Below are 24,748 nucleotides of genomic sequence, written 5' to 3'. Positions count from 1 at the left end.
TGGGAGATTAAAAAAAGAAAAGTGTCCGGAAAGAGTAGGCTTGATTTTATTTGGAACTCATAATGGTCTTCATCACAGTTTTGATTGACATTAATGAATTGCTTATTAGGTGCCAGGCATGGTACAGAGAATTTTATATATGTCATCTCATTCAATCCTTATAAAAGCCCCATGAGATGTGTATTAATATCCTCAATTTAAGATGAGAAAACTGGGGCTCAGAAGGGATAAGTGGCTTCTCTGGGGTCACACAGCAGGAGGAGGCTGAACCAGGCTGACCTGACTCTGGAGCCCACTCTCTTAATATTGATGTGAAAGATCACATCATTTTTACCACTAATATTACTATAGGTCTACAGTCTCTTATCTATAATTCTGAAATTTAGGAAGTTCTGAAAACTCAAAAAAATTTTTTTAACTTATTGGTGGCAAAATTTGACCTGAATTGACATGAGTCTAATTATAGTCTTAAAAAAAATCATACTTAAAGTGAATATTATATTTCATTGCAGAAATATTAATGTGTGTGATTAAAAAGTATAATCCTAGGCCTTGCTGGTGGGTTATGTAACATACATATGTAACGTGTACGTGTGTGTGTATATATATATATATATACACACACACATACACACATATGTATGTACATCAGTGTAGTGTCTGCTTTCTAAAATCTGTAAAGTCTGAAGCCCATCTGATCCCAGGGTTTTGGATAGGATTGTGGACTGTGCTTCCACCTACCACTTGCTGAGGGCTCATGATGTTCTGCGTACTGTTCAAGTACTTTATTAGAACATTCCTTCTAGCATGACCTTCTAGCAATAACCACGAGAGGGTTATTACCCTCACGGGTGCATAAACATAAGGTCCTACTGCTGGTTAAGGAGCTGGGATTTGAACCCAGGCAGGCTGGCTCCATGGTGGGTCCTCTTCCCCTCCATCTTGCTCTCAGGTGGAGAGATGCATCCTGAGGCCACCCTTGAACTGAGACTGTCAGAAAGCTGCTCAGCTGGTCCATTCTTGCCTTCTGTCTTGGGAGGGCCTTGTGGGTGGCGTGGAGTCACCCGGGAGTGTGGAGGGGTGCTGTTCTCAGACGTAGCTCTCCTTGCCTGGCTCAGGGGAACTCCCACGCCATCTGGTTTGACTCTAGGATGCACCCGGCGTCCCCCAGGGAGGCTGTGCTAGCTGGGGTCAGGTCCTCAAGTCTCAGGCTGAGGCCTGAGAGTGAGTGTGGAGAGCGCCCATCTCCCAGTCCCAGGATATCAGCTTGGATCTTGAAAAGGAGTTTCAAGAAGTGTGTGGGAAAAGATGAGGCTTGGAGTCTGAGGCCTTCAATTCAAGCCCTCTGTGTGATTTGGGGCAGCCGATTACCCATCCAAGCCTAGGTTCTTTATCTGTAAGACGGGAAGAGTACTAATAACTCTGACCACCCTGGGAGGCTGGAAGACTCAAGTGGAAACTCAGTGTTTACCAGTTGCCCAAGGTGTGCTATTGATCAGGTTATTTCATCTGCAGAATGAGGCAAATAGCAGTATATGTAGCTCATGGATATTGTGAGGATCTCACGACTTGAGTAGGTGTAACATACTTAGCCTGGCGCTTGGCTCAGTAACGGGGATGTATCATTGCCAGAGTGCTTTGTAAATTCAAAGATGTATGAATGAAAAAAAAAAAAGACGTATGAATGCTACTCTGTGTGTGTGTGTGTGTGTGTGTATCTCTACATATGTATTACTGGGCTTGGCTCTTCTGCCACTTACTAACCATGAGACTTTGGAGACATTATTTAACCTCTTTCGCCTCAGATTTCATAATCTGTGAAATAGGGATAATTATATTACATAGGACTATCATGAAAACTAAATGAAGTAATATTTGTACTGCACTTAAGTGGGAGCTCCATAAAGTAGCTGTGATTACTAAAGCACTTAGTAAACTGTAAATTGTTGCATAAATATTATTTTTTACCTACTTCTTAAGACTGCTATGCAGAGTTAGCATTTGTGAAAACACCTCGAAACCCTAAGTCACTATTCATATTAGATGAATGATGGTGATTTGAGCTAATGAGGTCATGTAAAAAGCACTCCGAAATAATGGTAATGGGAAATTCTGCTCCACGAGAGTGATGCTCATGAGCCCTTGCTGGGAGGGTTGAGGGCAGGTGGCAGATTGACCTTTTTTTCTGCTCTCGTTCCTCGGCTCAGCTGCTGGCCCCTGGCACACTGTGCCGTGAGCAGGCGCGGCAGTGTGACCTCCCGGAGTTCTGCACGGGCAAGTCCCCCCATTGCCCCACCAACTTCTACCAGATGGACGGCACCCCCTGCGAGGGTGGCCAGGCCTACTGCTACAATGGCATGTGCCTTACCTACCAGGAGCAGTGCCAGCAGCTGTGGGGTCCTGGTAAGGCTCTCCTGGGGGGAATGGCCCTCCTCCCACCCCACTGCTTCCTAGCCAGCCTCCCCCTTCAGGCACTCTGGGTAGCTTAGAATCCTTGGCTTTAAAACAACATTTCCAGATATTACCTTTTTTCAAACCCCTTGCCTCAGGGTAGACTTTCAGGGAGAGGCAGTAGGCAGTGTTCTTCCTTGTTCTTTGATGCTTTAAATTCTCAGAGTGGGTGAGTGGATAAGAATAATCCAACAGAAATGGCAGAGGATGGAGACAGAAAAGGAAATGCAAATGGCCTTAAGCTATAAGCAAATTATAACAACTGAGGGATGGGATTTTTTTCATGTATCATATTGGCAAAGACTGAAGAATTAATATAATAAGGTAATAATACTGTAACAACAAGAACAATAATAATATAGTTGTGGAGGGTGTGGGAAAACAGGTAGGTACAAACCCAATGGAAAGCTGTTTGGAGATACCAGAATTTTAAGTGCACCTGTCACTGGGCTCATCCATACTGCTCCTTGGGGATGTATCCTACATTTGCACTTGCACGTTTATGTGAAGATAGATTTACAACGATATTCATTGCAACATTGTTAGTGATACCAATAACAACCTATAAATCCTTCAGTAGGGACCAATTAAAGTAATTCTGGTACCTCCACACTATACAGCTGAATAAAAGGAGGCAGCTCTGTATGTACTGAATTAAAAAAAAAATCTCTCGTGATAAATTAAGTGAAAAATGCAAGACGCAGACCAGTGAATAGACTATGCTGCCATTCTTTATTGGATAGATTATCTCTAGAAGATACACAAGAATTGTATCTAGACGGTAGAGATAAAATTATCTTTAGAAGATACACTGTTAATTAAGATTGCTTCACCAGGTTGTAGGAAAGTAGGAGCTGGAACGACTAGGTAGAAAAAACTGAAAGACATGCTTTATTCTTTAAAATGTTGTGCAGGTATTACCTTTAGTAAAAAACCTGAAGTGGGACAGGCCTTCTTCATTAGAGAGAAGGCTTAGCACACAAACCTCCCACAGATATAAAACCCCAATAAGGTATAAAGAACTGATGTAAAACCTTTTTCTATGAGTAGGTCTTGAGGAGGTGGGGGTCGAATAACTGATAGGGGTAAAGAAAGAACAGGCTGAGAATTCCCTCCCCTAAAACTTTCTTAACCTTCTGATTTTGCCCTTTGGGGGCTTCTGGCTTCTGCTAACATTGGCTAGTGTACTGATAAATGTTTCTTGCCCACCCAGGAGCCCGGCCCGCTCCAGATCTCTGCTTCGAGAAGGTTAATGTGGCAGGGGACACCTTTGGAAACTGTGGGAAGGACATGAATGGGAAACACAAGAAGTGCAACATGAGGTGATGACCATAGGGTAGACCCCATGAGATGAGGGTGACAAAGCAATTCCTGCTCCGTCCTCACTCCCGCCCTCTCAGCAGCTTGGCTGGCCCCAAACTGGGCCTTTACATAAATCTGTTCCAGGCCCTTTTGGCAATGTGCCATTCAGCCCCAAGGGAGTCCGAGGGAGGGCACAGATGGCAATGCTTCCTAGAAAGCTGGTCCAACCTCCTTCTGGGGCCTTCTTACAGTAGGGTGGGGCATCAGCCCTCTTGGGTCATTTCCACAGGGTACGAATTATACCCTCATCTGAACAGCCTGTTATTCACCCATTCATTCATTCATTTCAAACATCTATCCATCCACCCACCCACCCATCCACTATCTATTGTGGCTCTACCATGTGCCAGATACTGTGCTGAGTACATGGAACATAACAATACGGTGTAATAATGGAAGTGTTAGTGGGTTGAGGTGGTCTCCCAAAGGAAGTTATGCCTAAGCTGAGATTTGGAGAAATTATCCAGTTGAACAGGATGGGGAATGGCGCTGGTACCTGGGAGAGTGTACCAGGCAGAGAGATGAGTAGAGAAAAATCCTTGGTAGGAAGAACTGATAACAATTTGATATAGTTAAAGTATAATGTTGGGGTGCAGTGGGGAGGGGGCTTCTGAGAAATGAGCATAGCTAGTTAAGCAGGGACCAGATCATGAGAAGCCTCGAATGCATGGCTAGGGGAGTTTGGACTTTGGCTTGAGAGCAGTTTGGAAATTAGACTCTTATAGGGCAAGACTGGAGGCAGGGAGACAGATTCCTGGTGTCCAGGTGAGGAAGGATGGTGGTGTGAATTAGAGTAGGTATATAGGAGGGAGGGAGTATGGGAAGTCGGGGATGACACCAGGCTTCTGGCTGCAGCACTCAAGTGCATGGGGGTGCAAGGAGCATAAGGGGGCAGGTTGCTCAGGTCAGGCACTTGTCCTTGCAGTAAAGAGGACTTTCCAAGGCCAGCTCTCTGGCCTCGATCTGCTTGGGGATAACGATCTAGCATCCTATCCTTGGTCTCAGTCCACATGGGGTCTTTCCTGCTGAGTCCCTACAGCACACTCATTGCCCTTTTGCCTCTCCCCCATCCAAGCCTGCTGTCCTGGTCAGGAAAGATTGAAGCTCTTTGGTGCCCCAGCTCTTCCCCTGCCTCTGATTCCATCTCCTTCCCTCCTTCTCTCTCGGGCCCAGAGATGCCAAGTGTGGGAAGATCCAGTGTCAGAGTTCTGAGGCCCGGCCCCTGGAGTCCAATGCAGTGCCCATCGACACCACCATCATCATGAACGGGAGGCAGATCCGATGTCGGGGCACCCACGTCTACCGAGGTCCCGAGGAGGAGGGTGACATGCTGGACCCAGGCCTGGTGATGACCGGGACCAAATGTGGCAATAACCACGTGAGTCCCTTTCTCCAGCCTCACTCAGTCGCTGGGTTGCAGTGACTAAAGTGTGAATCTGGAGCGAGGGTGCCTGGGCTCAAGTCCCGGCTTCCCCAACCTCTCTGGCCCTGTGGTTTGCTTCCTTTGTTAAATAAGCATGTTAGTAAGAGCAAGACCTACCTCATAGAATTGTTACAAGGGTTAAACGAGATAATCCCTGTAAACCATTTAGAAGGCTGGCTAGTATCTCTTTTGTCCTTATCATTAATTATCTTATGAATTGAGAAGTGGACTAGACTAGGAGTCAGGGAAGCCTGGGGAAAATAATGGCCGCGTCTCAGAGTTTACTATGAGAATGATGTTGTAAAAAACATTTGAAGCACTTGGTATACTACCTGGCACAAAGCAGACAGCTGTCACCATGGTCATTATTTTTAAGTATAATATTTCAATTAGTGCATATTAATATACAGTTAAGTAATTAACATATCACCAACATATAGTAATATAGAGTGGAATAACACATATTTATTAAAAATATAATATTTGGTTTTTTCTCCCTAATCACACAAGTGATAGCAGAATTTAGTTAACTGCCATCCTGTCCTTGGCTCTTTAGGTTGTTTTTAATTTTTCACAGTAATACCCTGAAGTAGGCTGCCTTTTTGAGTCCTGTAAGTTCTGAGTGCAAAACCCCGGTCTCCTAATTGCCAACCAGTGTCCCTTCCGCTGTACTGAGTGGCTTCTTCCTCATTACAGATTTGCTTCGAGGGGCAGTGCAGGAACACCTCGTTCTTCGAAACAGAAGGCTGTGGGAAGAAGTGTCACGGCCACGGGGTACGCGTGCCTGGGGTTTTGGGGCTCCTCTGCCATGACTGAGGGGGCAGGCCCTATGGGAGGCCAGAGCTCTCCAGGGTGCTGACGCCTCTGCCCTGCCCTTTCTCCAGGTTTGCAACAACAATCAGAACTGCCATTGCTTCCGGGGCTGGGCCCCGCCCTTCTGCAACACACCGGGCCAAGGGGGCAGCATCGACAGCGGGCCCATGCCCCCCGAGAGTGAGTGCCTGGCCTGTGTGGGCCTCTGCCCACCTTTGTGAGGAGGGGTGGGTGCCATGGGGGCGGGTGGCATGATGCAGAGAGAGGACGAGTCAGCATCACTATCCTGATTTTGTAGATGAGAGAACAAGAGGGACCGAGTGGGAGGAGTGGCCCAGGCTAGCAGCCTGGTGTGGGGCTCAGCCTCAGTTGGTCTTCCTCTGTCCCTTCTATTGAGGGGCATGGTTCTGCTTAGAGAGAGATTCAGACAGACCACAGGTTACTGAATAATCACATTCTTTCTGGGGGGCGGTGGAGGCGACTACCCCTTCTCGGCCACTTAAAAATAATCACGAACCTAGGGCACGTTATAGTGGCTCAGATCTCCTTGGATGAACAAAGCTTCAAATGAGGAACCAGAAACTCAGAAAATGTTACAGTTTTTTTAGTGGAAATCTAAGGGATTCTAGCTCTTTGGTTTCCAAGCTTTTAAAAAGTAATAGAGAACTTTTTTTTTTTGTTAAGGAAGAAACCTCAACATGTAAAACATAAAAGTAGTGGGTCACTGGTCTATATATATTTTGTGCATTTAGATTTATAATTTGTGAGAATATTGAGGCAGTTTGGTGAAACCCAATGTGAAATTGTGGATTATGTGTGAAAGTTCTAATCTTACATCAATCTATGACTCTCAGTGTTTTGTGTTGGTTGCTTTGTGTCCAGGAACATCATGATTCAGGCTGAAAACTAGTGGTAAATAATAATAGAGCTGAAACTCCTTGCCTTAAAAGGCACTCTCTTCAATTAGGCAAAGTGGCCGGAGAAGCTTCATTATGAGATCTGTGCCAAGCAAGTTGACCTGGTTGTTTAAGCTAATAATAGTGGCTTCCCAGTGGGACATAATGTGTGTTTTTTTATTATAGTTTTTAAGTTAAAGTAAGTAATACAATGTAAATGAAGATCAAATATCTGAAGAGTGTCAGGAATACAGTATTTGAAATCCACAGCTAAAGCTCAGACCGCTTCTAAGTCTTTCACTTGGGTTCTATTTCTGGAAGGTGCTGGTCCTGTAGTAGCCGGTGTGTTTTCGGCCATCTTTGCGCTGGCGGTCCTCATGCTGATGTACCGCTGCTGTAAACAGAACAACAAACTGGGCTACCTCAAGCCCCTAGCCCTCCCTTCCAAGTTGAGGCAACAGTTCAGGTATGACGGGGTACCATGAAGGATTTGGGGTCCACTTGGAGATCACAGAGCTTTCCATAAGCAGTACCTGGTGAAGAAGTTGGTGGTGGTGGGTCTAATTCGGGGAAGGCAAATGCCAGGTACACGCCGCTCTCTCCGCTGCTGCCATGCTCCTTGACCGTGGCAGACATTACTAGCTGATTTTTATTAATAAGTAAGCTTGGCTGAGCCTGGTCATCACTTCAGAATCCTTCTCAGCAGAATGCCCCCACCAATTCAAGTCGGAATAGAAATGAAACCTCTTTGCTAGCGTGTATCTATCTAATTGATTTGCTCCCCATTTTAAAGGGCAGGAAACTGAGGCAGGCAACAGAGAAAAACTGACTAGCTCGTCAATCACAGGGGTGGCTGGACATCAGCTCAAGACAGAGTAATTTTTTTTCCTAAGCAGTTCATTCCTTTGAATATTGAAGGTGTATAGTCTCTGAGTCCTCTATTAGATGACACTTTTTCCGGAGGGGATTTTAAATCCCAGGTCCTCCTGGCACGATGCCTGAGGGAGATTGGTTGATGGCTGGTGACATCCTCGTCTTCTTGGGGGAGAAAGGTCTTAAAAGGGTGAAGGAAAGGTGCGGAGGAACACTCTGCTTTGTATGAGGCCAATTGTCTTTCCTTGGGAGTTTTCCATTGGCCACCGTGTCCATGCCTAGGGAGCTGGGCTTCAGGAGGACCCATCCCACTTCCACCAGAGCAGACTTGGGATGACTGAGCTGCTCACTGCCATGCCTCGGTCAGAGGGATGTCAGGCACTGATCCTCAATGAACAACACCCCCTTTACTCTTCCTCTCTCCTTCCTTGTTACTAGTTGTCCCTTCAGGGTGTCTCAGAACAGTGGAACTGGCCACGCCAACCCAACGTTCAAGTTGCAGACACCCCAGGGCAAGCGAAAGGTAAGGGCTTTGCACCATGAACTTTGCCACTTTAACTTTGTCCCTCAGGACTCTGCTAGATTTTCCTAAGCGCCTCTGTGGGCCCACGGGATTGGTGATAAGACACTTTCTTGGCTTGAGAGATGGTCAGCTGGTTCTGCCATCCCCTAATGACTTTAAACGTTGCATCTGACCTCTGGGATCCTAGGCCTCTGTGCATGTCAGTGAGACACACAAGACCACCCCTGACTTTTTAAGTGCATTAAGGGTTCCTGTGTCTCAGGCATTCCTCGTCTTATGCATACAGGTGACCAACACCCCTGAAACCCTACGGAAGCCCTCCCAGCCTCCTCCCAGGCCCCCTGCGGACTATCTGCATGGTGGGTCCCCACCTGCGCCATTGCCAGCGCACCTCAGCAGGACTGCTAGGAACTCCCCAGGGGCCGGACCCCCAGTAGAGAGGAAAGAATCATCCAGGAGGCCTCCCCCAAGCCGGCCAGTGCCCCCCGCACCAAAGTGCATCCTCTCCCAGGTAAGTGGTTTCTCAGCAACCCTGGGCCGGAAGCATCACTTTTCAGGCTATCAGCCATGAGGAATGACAGAGGCTGGGAAGAGGGAGCTTGCTGACTCATGGGCTGGCTGCCTTTTCTGCATTCTGGTAGATACAGGGCACACAGAGTGTGAGGGTGATGAGCATGAGGAAATACACTACCAAGGACTTCCTTCCTGGTTGGCCTCTTCTGTGACAAGCCACTACCCACCTTCCACCCCAAATGTTAATGTTCAGTTAATGTTTCAGTTCCCCATGGTCTTTTTTCTCTCCTCTAGGCCTTTGCAAATGCTGTTTCTTCTGCCACATATACTTCCTTTTGCACGGCCAGCTCTTGTTCATCCTTAGGTCTCCTCTTAGATGCCACTTCCTCTAAGAAGCCTTCTCTGACCCCCAAGCCTGAGTTTGGTGCCTCTGTACTTCTCTCATCATAGTACTTATTCCACCAAATTGTGCCTCTTGGTATCTTGCACTAGTCGGGAAGTCTTACTGAGGGACATACGGTGGTGATGCCTCGCTCGTCTGGGAGGCTGGTCAAGGGGCCGGGCCTCTGGGAGGGCTGAGTAGGGGCTGGGCTATCCCCCCACCACTGGTGTTCTTTGGAAGCAGAGCTGCCTGCCCAGCAGTCTGTTCACCCGGTGTGTCTGATGGCTCCAGCTCTACCTTCTGGCAGAAGTTCCTGTAGCACAGACACAGATGTTTCCAGGACAGTGGCCAGGCGTGGTGCCTTCCAGAGCGGCCTGTGCTTTTTGGTGTGGAGCCCCTCAGGTGGGGTAGGGGACTTGCCCATTTTCCTCCTGGGACTTCTGTTCTTGGGCATGGTCCAGAGGGCTCCATGGGGCCCAGGCTGTCTCTGCCCCTAAGGACTGTGGTTGGCTCCGGGTCTTGGGGGGGTCCCTGGGACATGGCAGTGTCATGGTTTAGCAGAGCCGAGAGCATCAGTTTTGGTTCTCTGATGATGCGAAGCTGCTACTATCCCACTTTTCTCATCTGGGGCAGCGGGGGGATAGAAAATTCCATGCAGAAAGGGAAAGGAAAGACTGACAGGGAGAGAAGAGGGAAGGAGAAAGGGAAAAGAGCAAGAGGAGTAGAGGAGGGACGAGGAGACGGAGGGTGCGTTAGCCTCCTTGGGTGGCCAAAACAGCACAGACCGGGTGGTGTAAACAACAGGAAGTTATCTTCTGATGGTTCTGGAGGCTGGAAGTCCAGTAGGCTAGTTGCTTCTGAGGCCTGTCTCCTTGGCTTGCAGATGACTGCATTCTGCCGTGTCCTCATATGGTCCTTCCTTTGTGTACGTGCACCCTGATGTCTCTCTGTGTCTACATTTCCTCTTATAAGGACGCCAATCAGACCGGATTAGGGCCCACTCTAACGGCCTCATTTCAACATAGTCACCTCTTTAAAGGCCCTGTCTCCAAATACAGTCACATTCTGAGGTACTGGGGGTTAGAGCGGAAACGTATGAATTTTGGCGGGGCACAGTTCAGCCCATAACAGAAGGAAACAGGAGAGAAAGGGAGGAAGAGGGGAGAAAGCAGCCACGTGCAGACAGGGGTATGGGAAGAACAGAGGTGTAGGAGGAGGGAGCAGTCCACTGAAACCACTGGTCCTAAAAAACCCACACTGGAGGCCTGTTCAGTGGAGATGGTGTCAGCCTCACCCCAAGGTGCCGCGCACTAGGTTGGGGGAGGGGTCTCCAGGGGCAGTGGACTCCAGCTGGGGGGACGGGAAGCCTGGAGGCTCCATGTCCTGCCCTGACTCCCACTTTCCCTGGTGGCTGCTGGCAGGAATCCAGAGCTCAGAGGGCCACCTGGCCGGTGGAAGTTATCCCAAAACACATGCCAAGCATGGCTTCTGCTGGGCCCGGGCCCAGATGGGGGTTTCTCAAGGGCAGGGAGTGGGAGGCAGCTTCTCTGAGCAGGCGGCGGGGATTAAATCGGGGCGCCGCCCCCTTCCTCAGAACCATTCCAAGAAGAGAGTTTCTGCTGCCCTCATTTTCGGTGTTGGGTAGTTGTGTCTCATGGAGTTGAAGGGCCTACCCCAAGGTGGCGGTTTGTAAGTGGAGTAGCCAGGACTTGCACCCAGGGCTGACTCCAAACCCTTCACCACCCTGTGGGTCAGGTCCTGGCTTAGGCCCTGGAGCCCAGAGCTGAGATACCACTTGCCCTGGGGGAATTCACGCTCTCCAGATCTCAGCTCCACCACCTCCTAGCTTGGTGACATGGACCACTCTGGAGAGGTGGAGGGTGAAGCTTCGTAACCTCTTCTATTCTGTCTACTAATGTGTATGAACTTCTACTCTGTACTAGGCAGTGGTTAGCAAAGCAGATGCCATCTCCACCTCACAGAGCTCACAGCTTGCTGGGGACGAGACTGGTATACATGTAGTGACAGTAGTGGTAAGTGCTATGAAGGAGAGGTTCAGCATTCTTACAAAGAGAGTTATGGGGGACTTGACTTAGCCTGGGAAATCTGGGAAGGCTTCCGTGAGGAGGTGACATTTGAGCTGAGACCTGCGGGGTGAGCAGGCTGTGAGGGGTGGGAGAGGTTCTTGGACCAGGGACCTGATGGTAGGGAAGCTTTGTGATGGAGAGAGCCCACAGATGGAAGGAACTTCAAGGCCCCTTTGCCTGGGGCCCATGGAGCTATGATGAAAGGCTGGAGAGCCAGGGGAAGCCAGACTGTGCCACAGGCACGGACTAGGAATTTGGTCTGCATTTGATGGGAACAGGGCAGTGGTGGAGCATGGGTGACATCTACAGGGATTTCCATCTACAAGGAAATTTCCCTACAGATTTGCCATCTACAGGGATCTCACTTTGGGCTACATTTAGGCAAGAGGGAGGCACAGTGCCTGGGGGGGTGCCCAGAGATGCTTCTGAGACTATTAATCTTCCATTGTTTGACCTGGGTGAGGATTACATAGGTGTGTTCACTCTGATGATTCATCTGCTTGTATGACTCATTTCTTTTTATGTATATTATACTTTAATTAAAAAATTAGTTTTAAAGAATGAAAGGCTCACTGTAGCGGCATTGTGATCCGAGGGATGAGACTGGGTGCAGGGGTTACAAGTTTAAACAGCGTCCAGAGGAAAGGTGATGGTAGCTTGGAGCAGGGGGGGTGACAGCGGTGATGGGGTGAAGCTGATGAGGGATGTGTAGAAGAGAAAAGACAGGGGAACAGTTGCTGATGAGGGTTGGGAGGGGATGACAACCCGCCCCCCCCAAAAACCCCCCCCCACACAACTGCCCAGTGTCTGGTTTGTGCAGCTTGACTGATGGAGGTGCCACCCGCTGAGGACAGGAGCAGTGGGCCAGAGCGGTTCAAGGACAGTTTCTGCCTCTAGAAAACAGTGCTGGGTGAGGCCCCTGGTAGAGCCGAGCTGGGTCAAAGCCGACGTGGCCAGTGCATGACCCTGCTCTGGGAGGCCCAGTGTTGCCATGCTGATGAGGCTTCTGCCCAGATGACCCGCCCTGCGTGTGCACTTGCACACACACAAATTGTTCGTTTGGCACAGAAAGCAGCCAAGGGAGCACAGCATTTCCCCACGGCATCCTGACATCTGCCCCCAGCTGTTGCTTCCCCCAGAAGGTCTCTGTCCTGGCCTCCAGCAGCCACTGATTTGACAGCTTTCTGGGCTGGAAGCGTGTGGGATCGCATTGTCCTTCCGGGAAGGGATGGCGCTGGACAACGGGGCGCTTTGGTCATGAGAATCTGCTGCTCTTTTTCATTTCTGCTCTCACTTTTCTGCTGGCTGAGAAGCTGCTTTCAGAAGATCTCTGATTTACTCCCATTCTCTCCTCATGCTTGCCTTTGAGCCATTTTTATGCTTGCTAGTGATCTTCTCAGGAAGGGGAGCGATCCAGGACAGTAGGCACTGGAACTCTCACCCGTGGAATCAGCTTCTCTCTTGCACCCCACCAGCTTGGGGATCTGTGGGTGGTGGCATGAGATCCATTCTTTGACCCTTAAAATTTTTTTTTGGATCACAGAATAAATATAGTTATTTAAATTTTTTTGACGGGTGCAGAGTTTTATTATTTTTTCAGCTAATACGTGTTGAGTGCTTACTGTATAGTAGGCACTGTTCTAAAGCTTGAGCTGTGTCACTGAATCAAACAGAAAAGGACCCCTGCCCCTGTTTCTTATATAGTGGGGGATGGAGAGGCAGAAAATAAAAAATAAGTAAGTTGTATAGTATGGTGGAATGGGATAAGTGATATATACCAAAAAAGAAAAAGTAGATTAGGATAAACGGGTCTGGGAATGCTGACTGGGGGAGTGTTGCAATTTTTAAAAATTGAAGTATAGCTGGTTTACAGTGTTGTGTTAGATTCTGATGTGTAGGAAAATGATTCAGATATATATATATATATATATATATATATATTCTCTTTCACATTCTTTCTGTTATAGGTTATTACAAGATACTGAATGTAGTTCTCTGTGCTATAGAGTAGGTCCTTGTTGTTTATCTCTTTTATATATAGTAGTGTGTATCTATTAATTCCAAGCTCCTAATTTATCCCTCCTGCCTCTTCCCCTTTGGTAACCATAAGTTTGTTTTCTAAGTCTGTGAGTCTGTTTCTGTTTTGTAAATAAGTTCATTTGTATCATTTTTTAGATTCCACACATATAAGTGGGATCATGTGATAGTCGTCTTTCTCTGTCTGACTTACTTCACTTAGTGTGATAATCTCTAGGTCCATCCATGTTGCTGCAAATGGCACATTTGCTTGTATATATGTACCACACCTTCTTTATCCATTCATCTATCGATGGACACTTAGATTGCTTCCATGTCTTGGCTATTGTAAATAGTGCGACTATGAACATTGGGGTGCGTGTATCTTTTTGAATTAAGACATGACACCATAAAACTCTGGGTATATGCTCAGGAGTGGGATTGCTGGATCATACGGTAGCTCTATTTTTAGCTTTTTCAGGAACCTCCATACTGTTTTCCATAGTGGCTGCACCAATTTACATTCTCACCCACAGTATAGGAGGGTTCCCTCTTCTACACACCCTCTCCAGCATTTATTGTTTGCAGGCTTTTTGAAGATGGCCATACTGACCGGTGTGAGATGATACTTCATTGTAGTTTTGATTTGCGTTTCTCTAATAATTAGTGATGTTGAGCATCTTTTCATGTGCTTTTTGGCTGTCTGTATGTCTTCTTTGCAGAAATGTCTATTTAGGTCTTCTGCCCATTTTTTTGATTGGGTTGTTTGTTTTTTGATATTGAGCTGTTTGTTTGTATATTTGGGGAATTAAGCCCTTGTCAGTCACATTATTTGCAGATATTTTCTCCCATTTCATAGGTGTCTTTTCATTTTGTTTATGGTTTCGTTTGCTGTGCAAAAGCTTGTAAGTTTGATTAGGCCCCATCTGTTTATTTTTACTTTTATTTCTTTTGCCTTAGGAGACTAACCTAAGAAAACATTGCTACGACTTATGTTAAAGCATGTTTTGCCTATGTTCTCTTTTAGGAGTGTTATGGTGTCATGTCTTACATTTAAGACTTTAAGACATTTCGAGTTTATTTTTGTGTATGGTGTGAGAGAGTGTTCTAAATATTGATTTACATGTGGCTGTCCAGCTTTCCAACACCACTTGCTGAAGAGACTGTCTTTTCTCCATTGTATATTTTGGCCTCCTTTGTTGAGATTAATTGACCATAGGTGTGTGGGTTTATTTCTGGGCTCTCTATTCTGTCCCATTGATCCATATGTCTGCTTTTGTGCCAATAACACACTGTTTGATAACTGTAGCTTTGTAGTATTGTCTGAAGTCTGGGAGGGTTATGCCTCCAGCTTTGTTCTTTTTCCTCAGGATCGTTTGGCAACTCTGGGTCTTTTGTGGTTCCATATAAATTTTATGATTATTTGCCCTAGTTCTGTGAAAAATGTCATGGGTAATTTGATAGGGGTTGCATTACATCTGTAGATTGCTCTGGTTAGTATGGCCATTTTAACAATATTAATTCTTCCAATCCAAGAGCATCTTTCCATTTCTTTGAATTATCTTCAGTTTCCTTTGCCAATGTTTTTTATAATTCTCAGCATATCAGTCTTTCACTTCCTTCATCAGATTTATTCCTAAGTATTTTTATTTTGGATACAATTTTTAAAGGGATTGTATTTTTACTTCTCTTTCTGATAATTTTATTATTAGTGTAAAGAAATGCAACAGATTTCTGTATGTTAATCTTGTATCCTGCTACCTTGCTGAATTCGTTTATCAGTTTTAGTAGTTTTTTTTTTTTGGCTGTGCTGCACAGAATGTGGGATCTTAGTTACCTGACCAGGGATCAAACCCACACCGCCTGCATTGGAAGCACGGAGTCTTAACCACTGGACTGCCAGGGAAGTCCCAGTTGTAGTAGTTTTTGTGTGAGTCTTTAGGGTTTTCTTTGTATAGTATGTCATCTGCATATAATGACAATTTTACCTCTTCCTTTCCAATTTCCTTTTATTTCTTTTTCTTGTCTGATTGCTTTGTCTAGGACTTCCAATACTATGTTGAATAGAAGTGATGAGAATGGGCATCCTTTTCTTGTTCCACATTTTAGCAGGAAGGCTTTCAGCTTTTCATTGTTGAGTATTATGTTGGCTGTGAGTTTGTCATAAATATCCTTTATTATGCTGAGATATGTTCCGTCTATACCCACTTTGGTGAGAGTTTTTATTATGAGTTGATGTTGAATTTTATCAAATGCTCTTTCTGCATCTGTTGAGGTGATCATGTGAGTTTTGTCTTTTGTTGATGTGGTGTTTCCCATTGACTGAGTTGCATATGTTGAACCATTCTCGTGACCCTAGGATGAATCCAACTTGGTCATGGTATATGGTCTTTTTTATACGTTGTTGGATTCAGTCTGCTAATATTTTGTTGAGGATTTTTGCATCTATATTCATCAAAGATATTGGTCTGTAGTTTTCTTTTTTGTTAGTGTCTTTGTCTAGTTTTAGTATCAGGGTGATGGTGGCTTCATAGCATGACTTAGGGAGTGTTCCCTCCACTTCAATCTTTTGGAAGTGTTTGAGAAGGATTGGTGTAAGCTCTTCTTTGTATGTTTGGTAGAATTCCTCAGTGAAGCCATCCTGGAAGCCACTCCCTTTGGTTTGCAGGGAGTTTTGTTTTGTTTTGTTTTTTTAACAGATTCCACTTCACTTCTAGTGATCATTCTGTTCAAATTATCTGTTTCTTCTTGATTCAGTTACGGTGGGCTGTGTGTTTCTAGAAACTTGTCCATTTCTTCTAGGTTGTCCAATTCGTTGGCATGTAATGGTTCATAGTATTCTCTTATGATTTTTTATATTTCTGCAGTGTTAGTAGTTATTTCTTCTCTTTCATTTCTTATTTTATTTGGGTCCTCTTCCTTCTTCTTGGTGAGCCTGACCAGAGGTTTGTCGATTTTATTTATCCTTTCAGAAAACCAGCTCTTGGTTTTATTGATTTTTTTTCTATTTTTTTAAATCTATTTTATTTATTTCCTCTCTGATCTTCCTTCTGCTGACTTTATGTTTTGTTTGTTCTGCTTTTTCTAATTCTTTTAGGTGGTAGGTTAGGTTGTTTATTTGAGATTTTCCTTGTTTTTTGAGGAAGGCCTGTATCGCTATGAACTTCTCTCTTAGGCTGCTTTTGCTGCATCCTGTTGATGGTGTATTGTTGTGTTTGGGGGTGTTATAGTTTTAAATAAGGCCATCAGGGAAGACCTTATTGAGAAGGGGGCAAAACATGAAGGTAATGTAAAAGCACAAAGGAAAGACTGTGCCACCCATAGACAAACAATACGGAAAATATGATTTCTTCTTTTTACAATTTTTATTTTTATTTGCACAAGTAATACACATATATGCTTTGTTAAAAAAACTGAATGTTCACTTGGACGACCCCTCTCCTTATGCACAGCCCACTCTGAACCTCTGACCTCTGTTATCAATTTGGTCTTCATCCTTCCTGACTTGCCTCTGTACCTCTGCATTTACATTGGTGGGGGGTAGTGGGGTGACTTATTTTCTCTAAACTATCCTGTATAGCTTGTACTGCAGCTTGCCATGACTCTTGACCATCTTTCCACCTCAGCACGTTATCAACCTACTTCCTTCTTTTGAAATGCTGCTTTATATATCACTGTATAATTTTAGTAATTTGTTGATGGAAATTTTAGTTATTTATAGTTTATTTTAGCTGTCACATACAGTGCTGCAAGGAACATCCTTGCAATTTCATTTTTGTGCACCTGTGCAAATAGTTCTCAGAGGGAATGAAATTATGTATTAGGTCAGAGAATGATCATTTCTAATCTTAATAGATACTGCTAAATTGCTCTCCAAAAAGGCTTTTTCCTGAGCATGTAAACATGTATGTACACAATTTCTTTTTAAATGGGACCATTCTTTTTATTTTTTATTTTTATTTATTTATTTGCGGTACGCGGGCCTCTCACGGTTGTGGCCTCTCCCATTGCGGAGCACAGGCTCCGGAGGGACCATTCTTTTTAAATATTATATCCCTTTTCTCATCTGCTTTTGACCTGTAAAATATTGAGAACATTTTCTTTCGAACAGGCCCCTCTGGCCTTTGAGTGAGGCTTGTGGCTTTCTCCCCAGGATTTCTCCAGGCCTCGGCCGCCCCAGAAGGCACTCCCGGCTAACCCGGTGCCAGGCCGCAAGAGTCTCCCCAGGCCAGGTGGTGTCTCCATTCTGTGGCCCCCTGCCTCTAGACCTCAGCAGACCCGGCCCCTGGCTGTGCTTACCCCAAAGGTGAGTCTTCAGAAACACTCGAGGTGGAAGCTGGGGCAGAGGGATCCAGGGGACAAAAATAAGAGTTGAGAAAACAGACCAGTTCATGCTTCTTGATGTAGTGCTGAACTTCCAGAACAAAAGCAAAGGACAGAAGCTTAGCATTTCTTGGTGCCTGCATAACTGTCCCTTAAATTGGTGAGACCCTTGCACACCCCCTTTTTTGGTTTCATGTGAAAGGTGATGTTTAGGAGGCTGAGCTATGGTAGCTTCAAACCTGGGTCTGCAACTGATGAGCTGAGCTGAGCGGCCCTGAGCAAATCACTCTCTTGAGTCTCCGTTTCCTTATCTAGAAAGAGGTTTTACGAAGCAGAAATAGCCAACCCCATCGGGTTACTGTGAAGGTCAAGGCAGTTAATTTACATTAACCGCTGGCCTACGGTAGGCTGTGCACAAATGGCCCCTCTTAATACATCTTCCCTGGGACTTAGTCCTGGGACTTAGTCTTAGTCCTGGGAGTTGGGGCAGAGGGGAGCAGGTGAGGAAGCTGGCTCACTTCCCTGTGTTCCTACGAGGCCCTGGGAACTCTGCAGACTGAGCTGCAGCTTTGCTGGGAGGGAGGAGGGGAATGGCTTGTCAGCTGGGGGTTGGGGGCTGCCACCATGCCTCTTACTGCAGAGTTGATGGTCTGGACGAGCAGACATGTGGACAGACTTCTGCGGAAACCCTTCTTCTCAGGTGACAGTCTGCCACTCATGCCCACCTGTCACAAGCCAGAGGACAGCTCCCCGCTGATAGCACGGAGCTGATGTCTCTCTCCCTCTCTTTTTTCCCTGCAGTTTCCTGAATACAGGTCACAGAGGGCTGTGGGGATGGCTAGCTCGAAAATCTAGACCCGTCTGAAGGCGCTTCTCCCTTCCTGTGAGGACTCTGAACACCACAGAGGAGCCGTGGCCACGGAATCTGGAGGAAGCATGCCTGGCCACCTCTGAGCCCCCCCTCCCCCCCTCCCCTCCTCCTGGAACGACTGCATCTCTGAAAAATCTCCTCCTTGACTCAGTGCCACCTCGGCTTCCACAGAGGCCCAGAGTGCCTACCATCAACGGCATCCAAGTGTTGTTTTGTGCAATATTCAGCCCCAGGTAGGGAGGGCAGAGCCGAAGAGGTTGAATGGCTGCTCGTCCCCTATCCGCCCTTCAGCTGGCCCCTCACCCCAGAGGTGACAGTCGAGCTGGTGCAGGCTGTCCGAGCTGGCGAGCCCAGCTGGGAAAAGTCTGTTTAGCCCTTGAGGCCAGGACTCAGCTTGGAGAAGCCATCCATCCACGTCCTATGGAGGAGGGTACGCATGAGAGCTTTCCTTTGCTTCCATCTTCCTCAGAGGTCCCAGGCTGGACAGAGGCTGGGCACTTACTGTCCCTTTTAGCTTTACTGATCAGGAGGGGTCACTCCAGCCAGGGCTTGGTTGAGGTCACAGCTCCTGGCTCTGTGGCCATATGTGAACACGTCAAGTTCCCTCCTCACGCCGCCCCCCTCCCCCCACCAAAGCCCCTGCATCCCCTTACTCCCAAGGGTCACTCTGACTCAGACAGGTACTATTTGCAGGCAGTGTAGACAGCAGGGGGAGCACAGCCCCGGCCCCCTCTGAGCCGTCAAGCCAAAGGTTTCGACTCTGCTCGCCACTGTTCTTGAGTGCTCCTTGTTTTCTCTTCTGCATTTTCCAAGTGCCTCACGCTTCTGAGTTCTCCTTCTCTGCTGGGACCCGCCTAATGTGTGGTGCTGTGAAGAGTGAATCCCCAGCAGTCCCGACTTCCTGGGACTTGGTGCTGTGACCTGCAAGTCAGGGTCCTGCCTGCAGGTTGGCCACGGGATCTCCTATGTTGGTTCTCAAGAGTGTTGACCCGGGTAGACTCAGGCCATGGCTGTGGGGTCGTAGCTTTACTTTCCATGGTGTGTGGTGACCTCAGCAGAGTGTGGGTCTTCCTTTTACTCCCTGACCTGAATCTGAGTAAGGTCCTCAGGGACAGTGGTGGGTGCAGGGAGGAGAGTGGACATCCTGGGAGCCCCAGCCTGTCTCCAGACCTGGTCACTGGCTTGAGGCAGGGCCGTTGTCTTCTGAGCAGAGAGCAGACCTGTCTCTAGAGATCCCTAGAGAAGCAGCAGCCAGCAGCCTTGACGGAACAGAGTCTGTGCCGGGACCAGCCAGACATTTTCTCATCCTCTTCCTTGTGTTCTTTCCTCTGGTCCTGTCCTCCCCGCAGCAGGGAATGGGGACTGTGTGGTGCTCTGCTAGCTGGGAAGATTTTCAGAGAACCATAGGAGATGTAGTCTGGGATGGTCTCCCACCCCAGAAAGGTGTCGGGCAGCTTGGGGCCTCCCCGCCTCCTGCAGTGAACAGACGTTTGCTCTTGAAAACCTCAGTGCAAGGAAGAGGCTTGAGTTTTCACTCCCAACCACTACCCCGGGGCCCCCTTATCGTTCTCTGTATACAATAGGTGCTCACTAGATATTCTTGGGTTTGTAGACAAGTGGGATATTCAGGCTGTGCACCTGCGGGGGGACACTTGGGATAGATTTAGAAAGAGCTCAGGAAAATGAAGTTCTGTTTCCTCAGGTAGTCAGGTTGTGTTATTGGTGATGTTCACACCCCTGTCTTGCTGACAAGGGCCCTGGTTGCTCCCCACAGCTGATGTCCACCATCCTTGCTGCCTCATGAGGTCAGGGGACGGCCTTCCATGTAAGTGTGCTACTCGAAACGCCCCAGGCCTCGAGGCTGGGCCCCAGAAAATTAACGGTGAAAACACCTCTCCACTGAAATCACCCTTAAACTCAACCCCCTGCCTCACTGACATTCCTGTGGCCTGTCCAGCTTTTCTCCCCAACGTCAGGAGGTTGAAGGCTCTGAAGTGAAAATGCCCCAGCCACTGTGGCTGCATGAGCCTTTTGAACCTGAAATCCACCCTCCCTGGAACCATACCAGAAAGAGACCTGGATTGTTGCTCTCCTGTTTGTTTCCGTTTTTGTTTTCAATTTTTTTAATACCACCTCCATCCCATAAACATTGTACTGTGAACTGGAAAATGGTTGAATTTTCTAAATTTGGTAAGACTTTCAGCAGCCGGTTCTATTTACTGTTTGACTCCTGGCTGTGTTCCGGCAGGCCGGCGGGGAGTCTGCCCAGGAGCAAGCCTGGCTGTCATAGCCCGTTCTTCCCCTCCTGTGTCCATGTGCTGCGTTGAGGTGATGGAAACCAATATGGACTTAGGGAAAGAGGCACTTTATTCTCAAGGATTACTGCAAGACTGGGGAAGGGAGTGTTGCGATAGGGGCAGGGGGCAGTTGCATTAGGAGAATGCTCAGGTGAGCTGAGCGGCTACAAGATCTGTGAGCATCCCACAGCTCAGACGGAAGGGGCCTTTTATAGGAAGGAGTGAGCATAGCTGGAAAAAACCACATTCAGGGACCATCTCTGTGGTCAGCCTTTGGGGGAGGGGCTGTATGCTGGCTCTGGCCAAGGGTGAGTCCATGCTCAGGGTCTGGGGGGTAGGAGGGGAGCCTAACTGAGGCTTGGTGGAGTGACTTAACCAGCCTTCTGTTCAGGTGGAGACTATGTAAATCTTTTTAGAAGCTAACTTAGCCTCCTGCCAGTTTTTCAACCCTAGGTGTGTTTTTTCGTTTGTTCGTTTGGTTTTTTTTTTTTTTGGTAGGTGTGTTTTCCTTAAGAGCCTAGGAGGCATCTCTGAAATGTAAACCTCAAGGGACATCAAGGGGGATTGCACCCTCTTTCCCTGTCTCAGTGGGAGTTTTAGCCCAGGCACCAGGCTCCAGTGGTAACTGCCTGCTTGCCGTGGGTTCTTTTTAGCCTTATTGACTTCTCCCTATGAAAGAAAAGCTCCTTTCTGCCCCAGCTCTGAGAGGTTCGCAGATCTTAGGGTCTCACTGTAGACCTTACAGTACTGTCATAGCCCCATCCCCCTGTGGCCATGGCCCCTCGCCATCTCTTGCAATAATCCTTTTGAACAAAGCCTCCCCTTACCTATGTCAGAATTTGTTCTTATTTGGCCGAGGGTATGGAAAACTTGCGCGTTTTAAATTGGGGACCAGTTCTAAAGTCGGTGATGGCGTTAAATGTGTATGTAACAGCTCTGCTGGACACGCAAGAAAGTCAAGAGTATGCCAACTGGAAAGGTGCTCCACCCATCCTTAGGGAACCGTGCAAAGGAGAGGTTCTGCAGAACCCAAGCCAAGTGCCCCCAACGTCACCCTTCCATGCATCCTCTCTTACCATCCACTGTGTGTATGTACGTGTGCGTCTGGGATCCAGGGCAATGTGAATTTTCTTTTTATTTGGGAGATTGTTCACAGAAAACAGATCCTCTTTTCTCTCGTCCACCTATTAATTGTTTACAATATTTGTATATCTATGCAAAATACTTGAATGGGCTGTGGTGCCTTTTTTCCTTGTTTGTATTTAATTAAATTGTCATTTGAAATGTTGTCCGGTTTGGCAACTCTTGTTTGTTTCTTTGTTTTAACGTTGCACTGGCCAGCCTGGATAGGATCCATCACCGAGGACTCCTCAGAAGAGTTCCTACAGAGACCGTCTGTCCAGCCTGTGAGGCCACCACGGAAGATCTTGAGCCACAGAAAAGCCCTGGGTTTTCCCATGACCAGTCGAGGGAGCTGTTTGTCTTTGCACCTGGACACAGGCCAGTCTAGTTTTAATAGGTCTGGGGGTCACTCACGGCATGAATAATATAGATCGACTTGAGGATTTGTGAGAGCTTAAAAGTATTCACATGGGGCTTCCCTGGTGGCGCAGTGGTTGAGAGTCCGCCTGCCGATGCAGGGGACACAGGTTCGTGCCCTGGTCTGGGAGGATCCCACATGCCGCGGAGCGGCTGGGCCCGTGAGCCATGGCTGCTGAGCCTGCGCGTCCGGAGCCTGTGCTCCGCAACGGGCGAGGCCACAACAGTGAGAGGCCCGCGTACAGCAAAAAAAAAAAAGTATTCACGTGAAGCTCTTAGCACTGTGGTTGGCTTCTCGTAAGGGCTCAGGCATGGGATGGGTGTCTTCCACTGACGCTATTCCCCAAACAGCCTTTCCCTCTCTAGTGAAGGCGTGGCTGTAGAAGGCACTGGAGGGACTTCCTTGGCAGCCAGAACTCTCCAGAGATTGGGGACTGGCCCCCCGGCACTAGAGGAACCACTTTAATTGTTCCGTGTCCAAGGAAAGCCAAGATGTAAGTATCAAGTAAACACACTCAGAGGTCTTTATTCCTGACCCTGCAGACCACGCTCTCAGGGCCTTCAGATTACAGTCATTCTCAAGATCCAACATGTTGCATTGATTTTAGTTACAGAGAGAAATCCACATTCATTAAAAACTGTGGCTTTGAGGCTGGCGGTGCAGGAAGCCAGTCTGTTCCTTGGAGCTACCAGGCCAGCAACAGTTTGGCCTGGGCTTGGCTATGCTTAGGGCACAGGACGTAAACACAGGCACGGGTGTGGAGTTACACAGGGGAGGCTCTGCACCAGCTTGGGGGCTGAGGGCCAGGTCTTCCTTCTTTACAGATATACTGGCTCCCTTACCTCCCTGTCAAGTCAATGGTCCTCATATCAACTCTCACATTCTTGCTGCTGGAGAGAAGACAGGAAGGGAGGGGATATTAATTATGTCTCTCTCCAGCTGCTCTTGTTTTTTGACTGCCTCTGGTCAAATGTGAGGGGACCAAAGGCAGTCCCCAAAGCAGGTGGTGGTGGAGCAGTCGTGACACACTGCTTCCCAGTGTGGGCAGCTCATCAGTGGAGCTGGGGACTTGGTGGTGATCTGGTCAACAGCCAGATTGCACCCCGTGCCGAGCTTACACCCCCCGACTTGGCCACTGAAGTTCAAAGCTGATCCCACTGGCCAAGCCTCTAAGGCTTCAGCCCAGAAGTTACCCAGAGGGGACTTCCCTGGCGGTCCAGTGGTTCAGAGTCTGCACTTCCACTTCAGGGGGTGCGGGTTCAGTCCCTGGTCAGGGAACTAATAAGATCCCACGTGCCGCGCAGTGTGTCCAAAAAAAAAAAACAAGTTACCCAGAGCCTTTTCCACCTGGGTTCTTGGTTCACCACCAGAGTAAACACAAAAGTTAGCCCCTGGTTTCCAGAGAGCCTGTGTCTGCTTTCCTGACTGCCCCTTACTCTTCTCCCCATCTCCCCAAATCATATTGGTTTACTCCTTGAGGAAAAGGAAAGTGCATTCTGCTCGACAGCCAGGCGACTTTTAAGAGCAGTGCAATCGCTGTTCTCTTTGGAGAGTGAGGCAAAATGAAACCCTGGGCTTGACCAGCAGAGCTTGGCTGGGAAGCAAGCACCTTTTGTTGTTGTTGTGTTGTTTTGAGTTCTCAGATAACTGCCTGAATGTCTCCATGACTGACTCCTTAGGATGTGTCTAGAGAGGGAAGGGTGGGGAAGGGGTCGGGCGGATGGAAACAGATGCTGACCTCCAGGCTGGCTGCTCCCGGGAACGGGGCTGGTGGAAGTGTTTCCCTGAGACGTCAGGTGGCTTTCACAATAAGCAGGTCAGCTGAGGTCTCGCCTCTGTCTCCGAAGATGAGGTGGCAAATGCAACAAGACATTTTACAGTAATTGTGTGTCTGTTGGTTCCGGGTGGGAGGCACGGCGAGTTGCTCTCTGGGCCTCGGAGGGCCAGCTGCACTTCAGTCTTGGGCTCAGGAACGGTGAATCCGTCTCAGGAGGAGAACCAGTGCGAAGGATTTCCTGATGACCAACGTTTCAGGGAAGTTCTTGGCTTGTGCTACATTCAGCGGATCAAATCCTATCTTCTTCCCAACAGCACAGAGGTGGCACCGAGGAAACGAGGAGGACGGGAGGGCCGGGGACCTGCTGGCACCAACGTGTAGTAGGGTATTTGGTCACTGAGGCTGTGTTTCCAGGAGGTTCTGCCGCCACTGCTCACTGGGTAGGGACTTTTCTCCCGGAAACAGCGGTGAGGTATAAATGAACGTCTCAAGAAAACAGAGCCCACTGGTAAGAGCTGTGTTGAAAATAACCAGGTGGCTCTGAAATTGAGCAGTCAGGCTGTACCACAGGGCTCACCCTCTCACTCATGTATTCCAAGCT

General features: G+C 47.8%; 1 protein-coding gene across 2 annotated transcripts in view; it reads left to right on the top strand.

The window, feature by feature from the left end:
• Window positions 1–18,631, top strand: part of ADAM19 (ADAM metallopeptidase domain 19) — a gene marked incomplete at its 3' end in the record, with an annotated part of 85,122 nt that extends 66,491 nt beyond the window's left edge. The window contains exons 14-23 of one of the 2 annotated variants that reach the window (XM_082650261.1): window positions 2,208–2,403; window positions 3,665–3,773; window positions 4,987–5,191; window positions 5,933–6,010; window positions 6,121–6,229; window positions 7,267–7,411; window positions 8,257–8,341; window positions 8,628–8,852; window positions 17,493–17,645; window positions 18,464–18,631. In XM_082650261.1, the coding sequence (XP_082506387.1) occupies window positions 2,208–2,403; window positions 3,665–3,773; window positions 4,987–5,191; window positions 5,933–6,010; window positions 6,121–6,229; window positions 7,267–7,411; window positions 8,257–8,341; window positions 8,628–8,852; window positions 17,493–17,645; window positions 18,464–18,517 (1,359 nt within the window). Of the gene's footprint in view, window positions 1–2,207; window positions 2,404–3,664; window positions 3,774–4,986; window positions 5,192–5,932; window positions 6,011–6,120; window positions 6,230–7,266; window positions 7,412–8,256; window positions 8,342–8,627; window positions 8,853–17,492; window positions 17,715–18,463 lie in introns of those variants that run through there. The other variant, XM_082650260.1, reaches the window with a different exon arrangement.
• Window positions 18,632–24,748: the final 6,117 nt, after the last annotated feature.

The sequence above is a fragment of the Grampus griseus genome (genome assembly GCF_964374135.1).
Source record: "Grampus griseus genome assembly, chromosome: 3".
In the NCBI taxonomy this organism is placed as follows: domain Eukaryota; kingdom Metazoa; phylum Chordata; class Mammalia; order Artiodactyla; family Delphinidae; genus Grampus; species Grampus griseus.
This window is presented reverse-complemented; position numbering and strand designations above follow the sequence as displayed.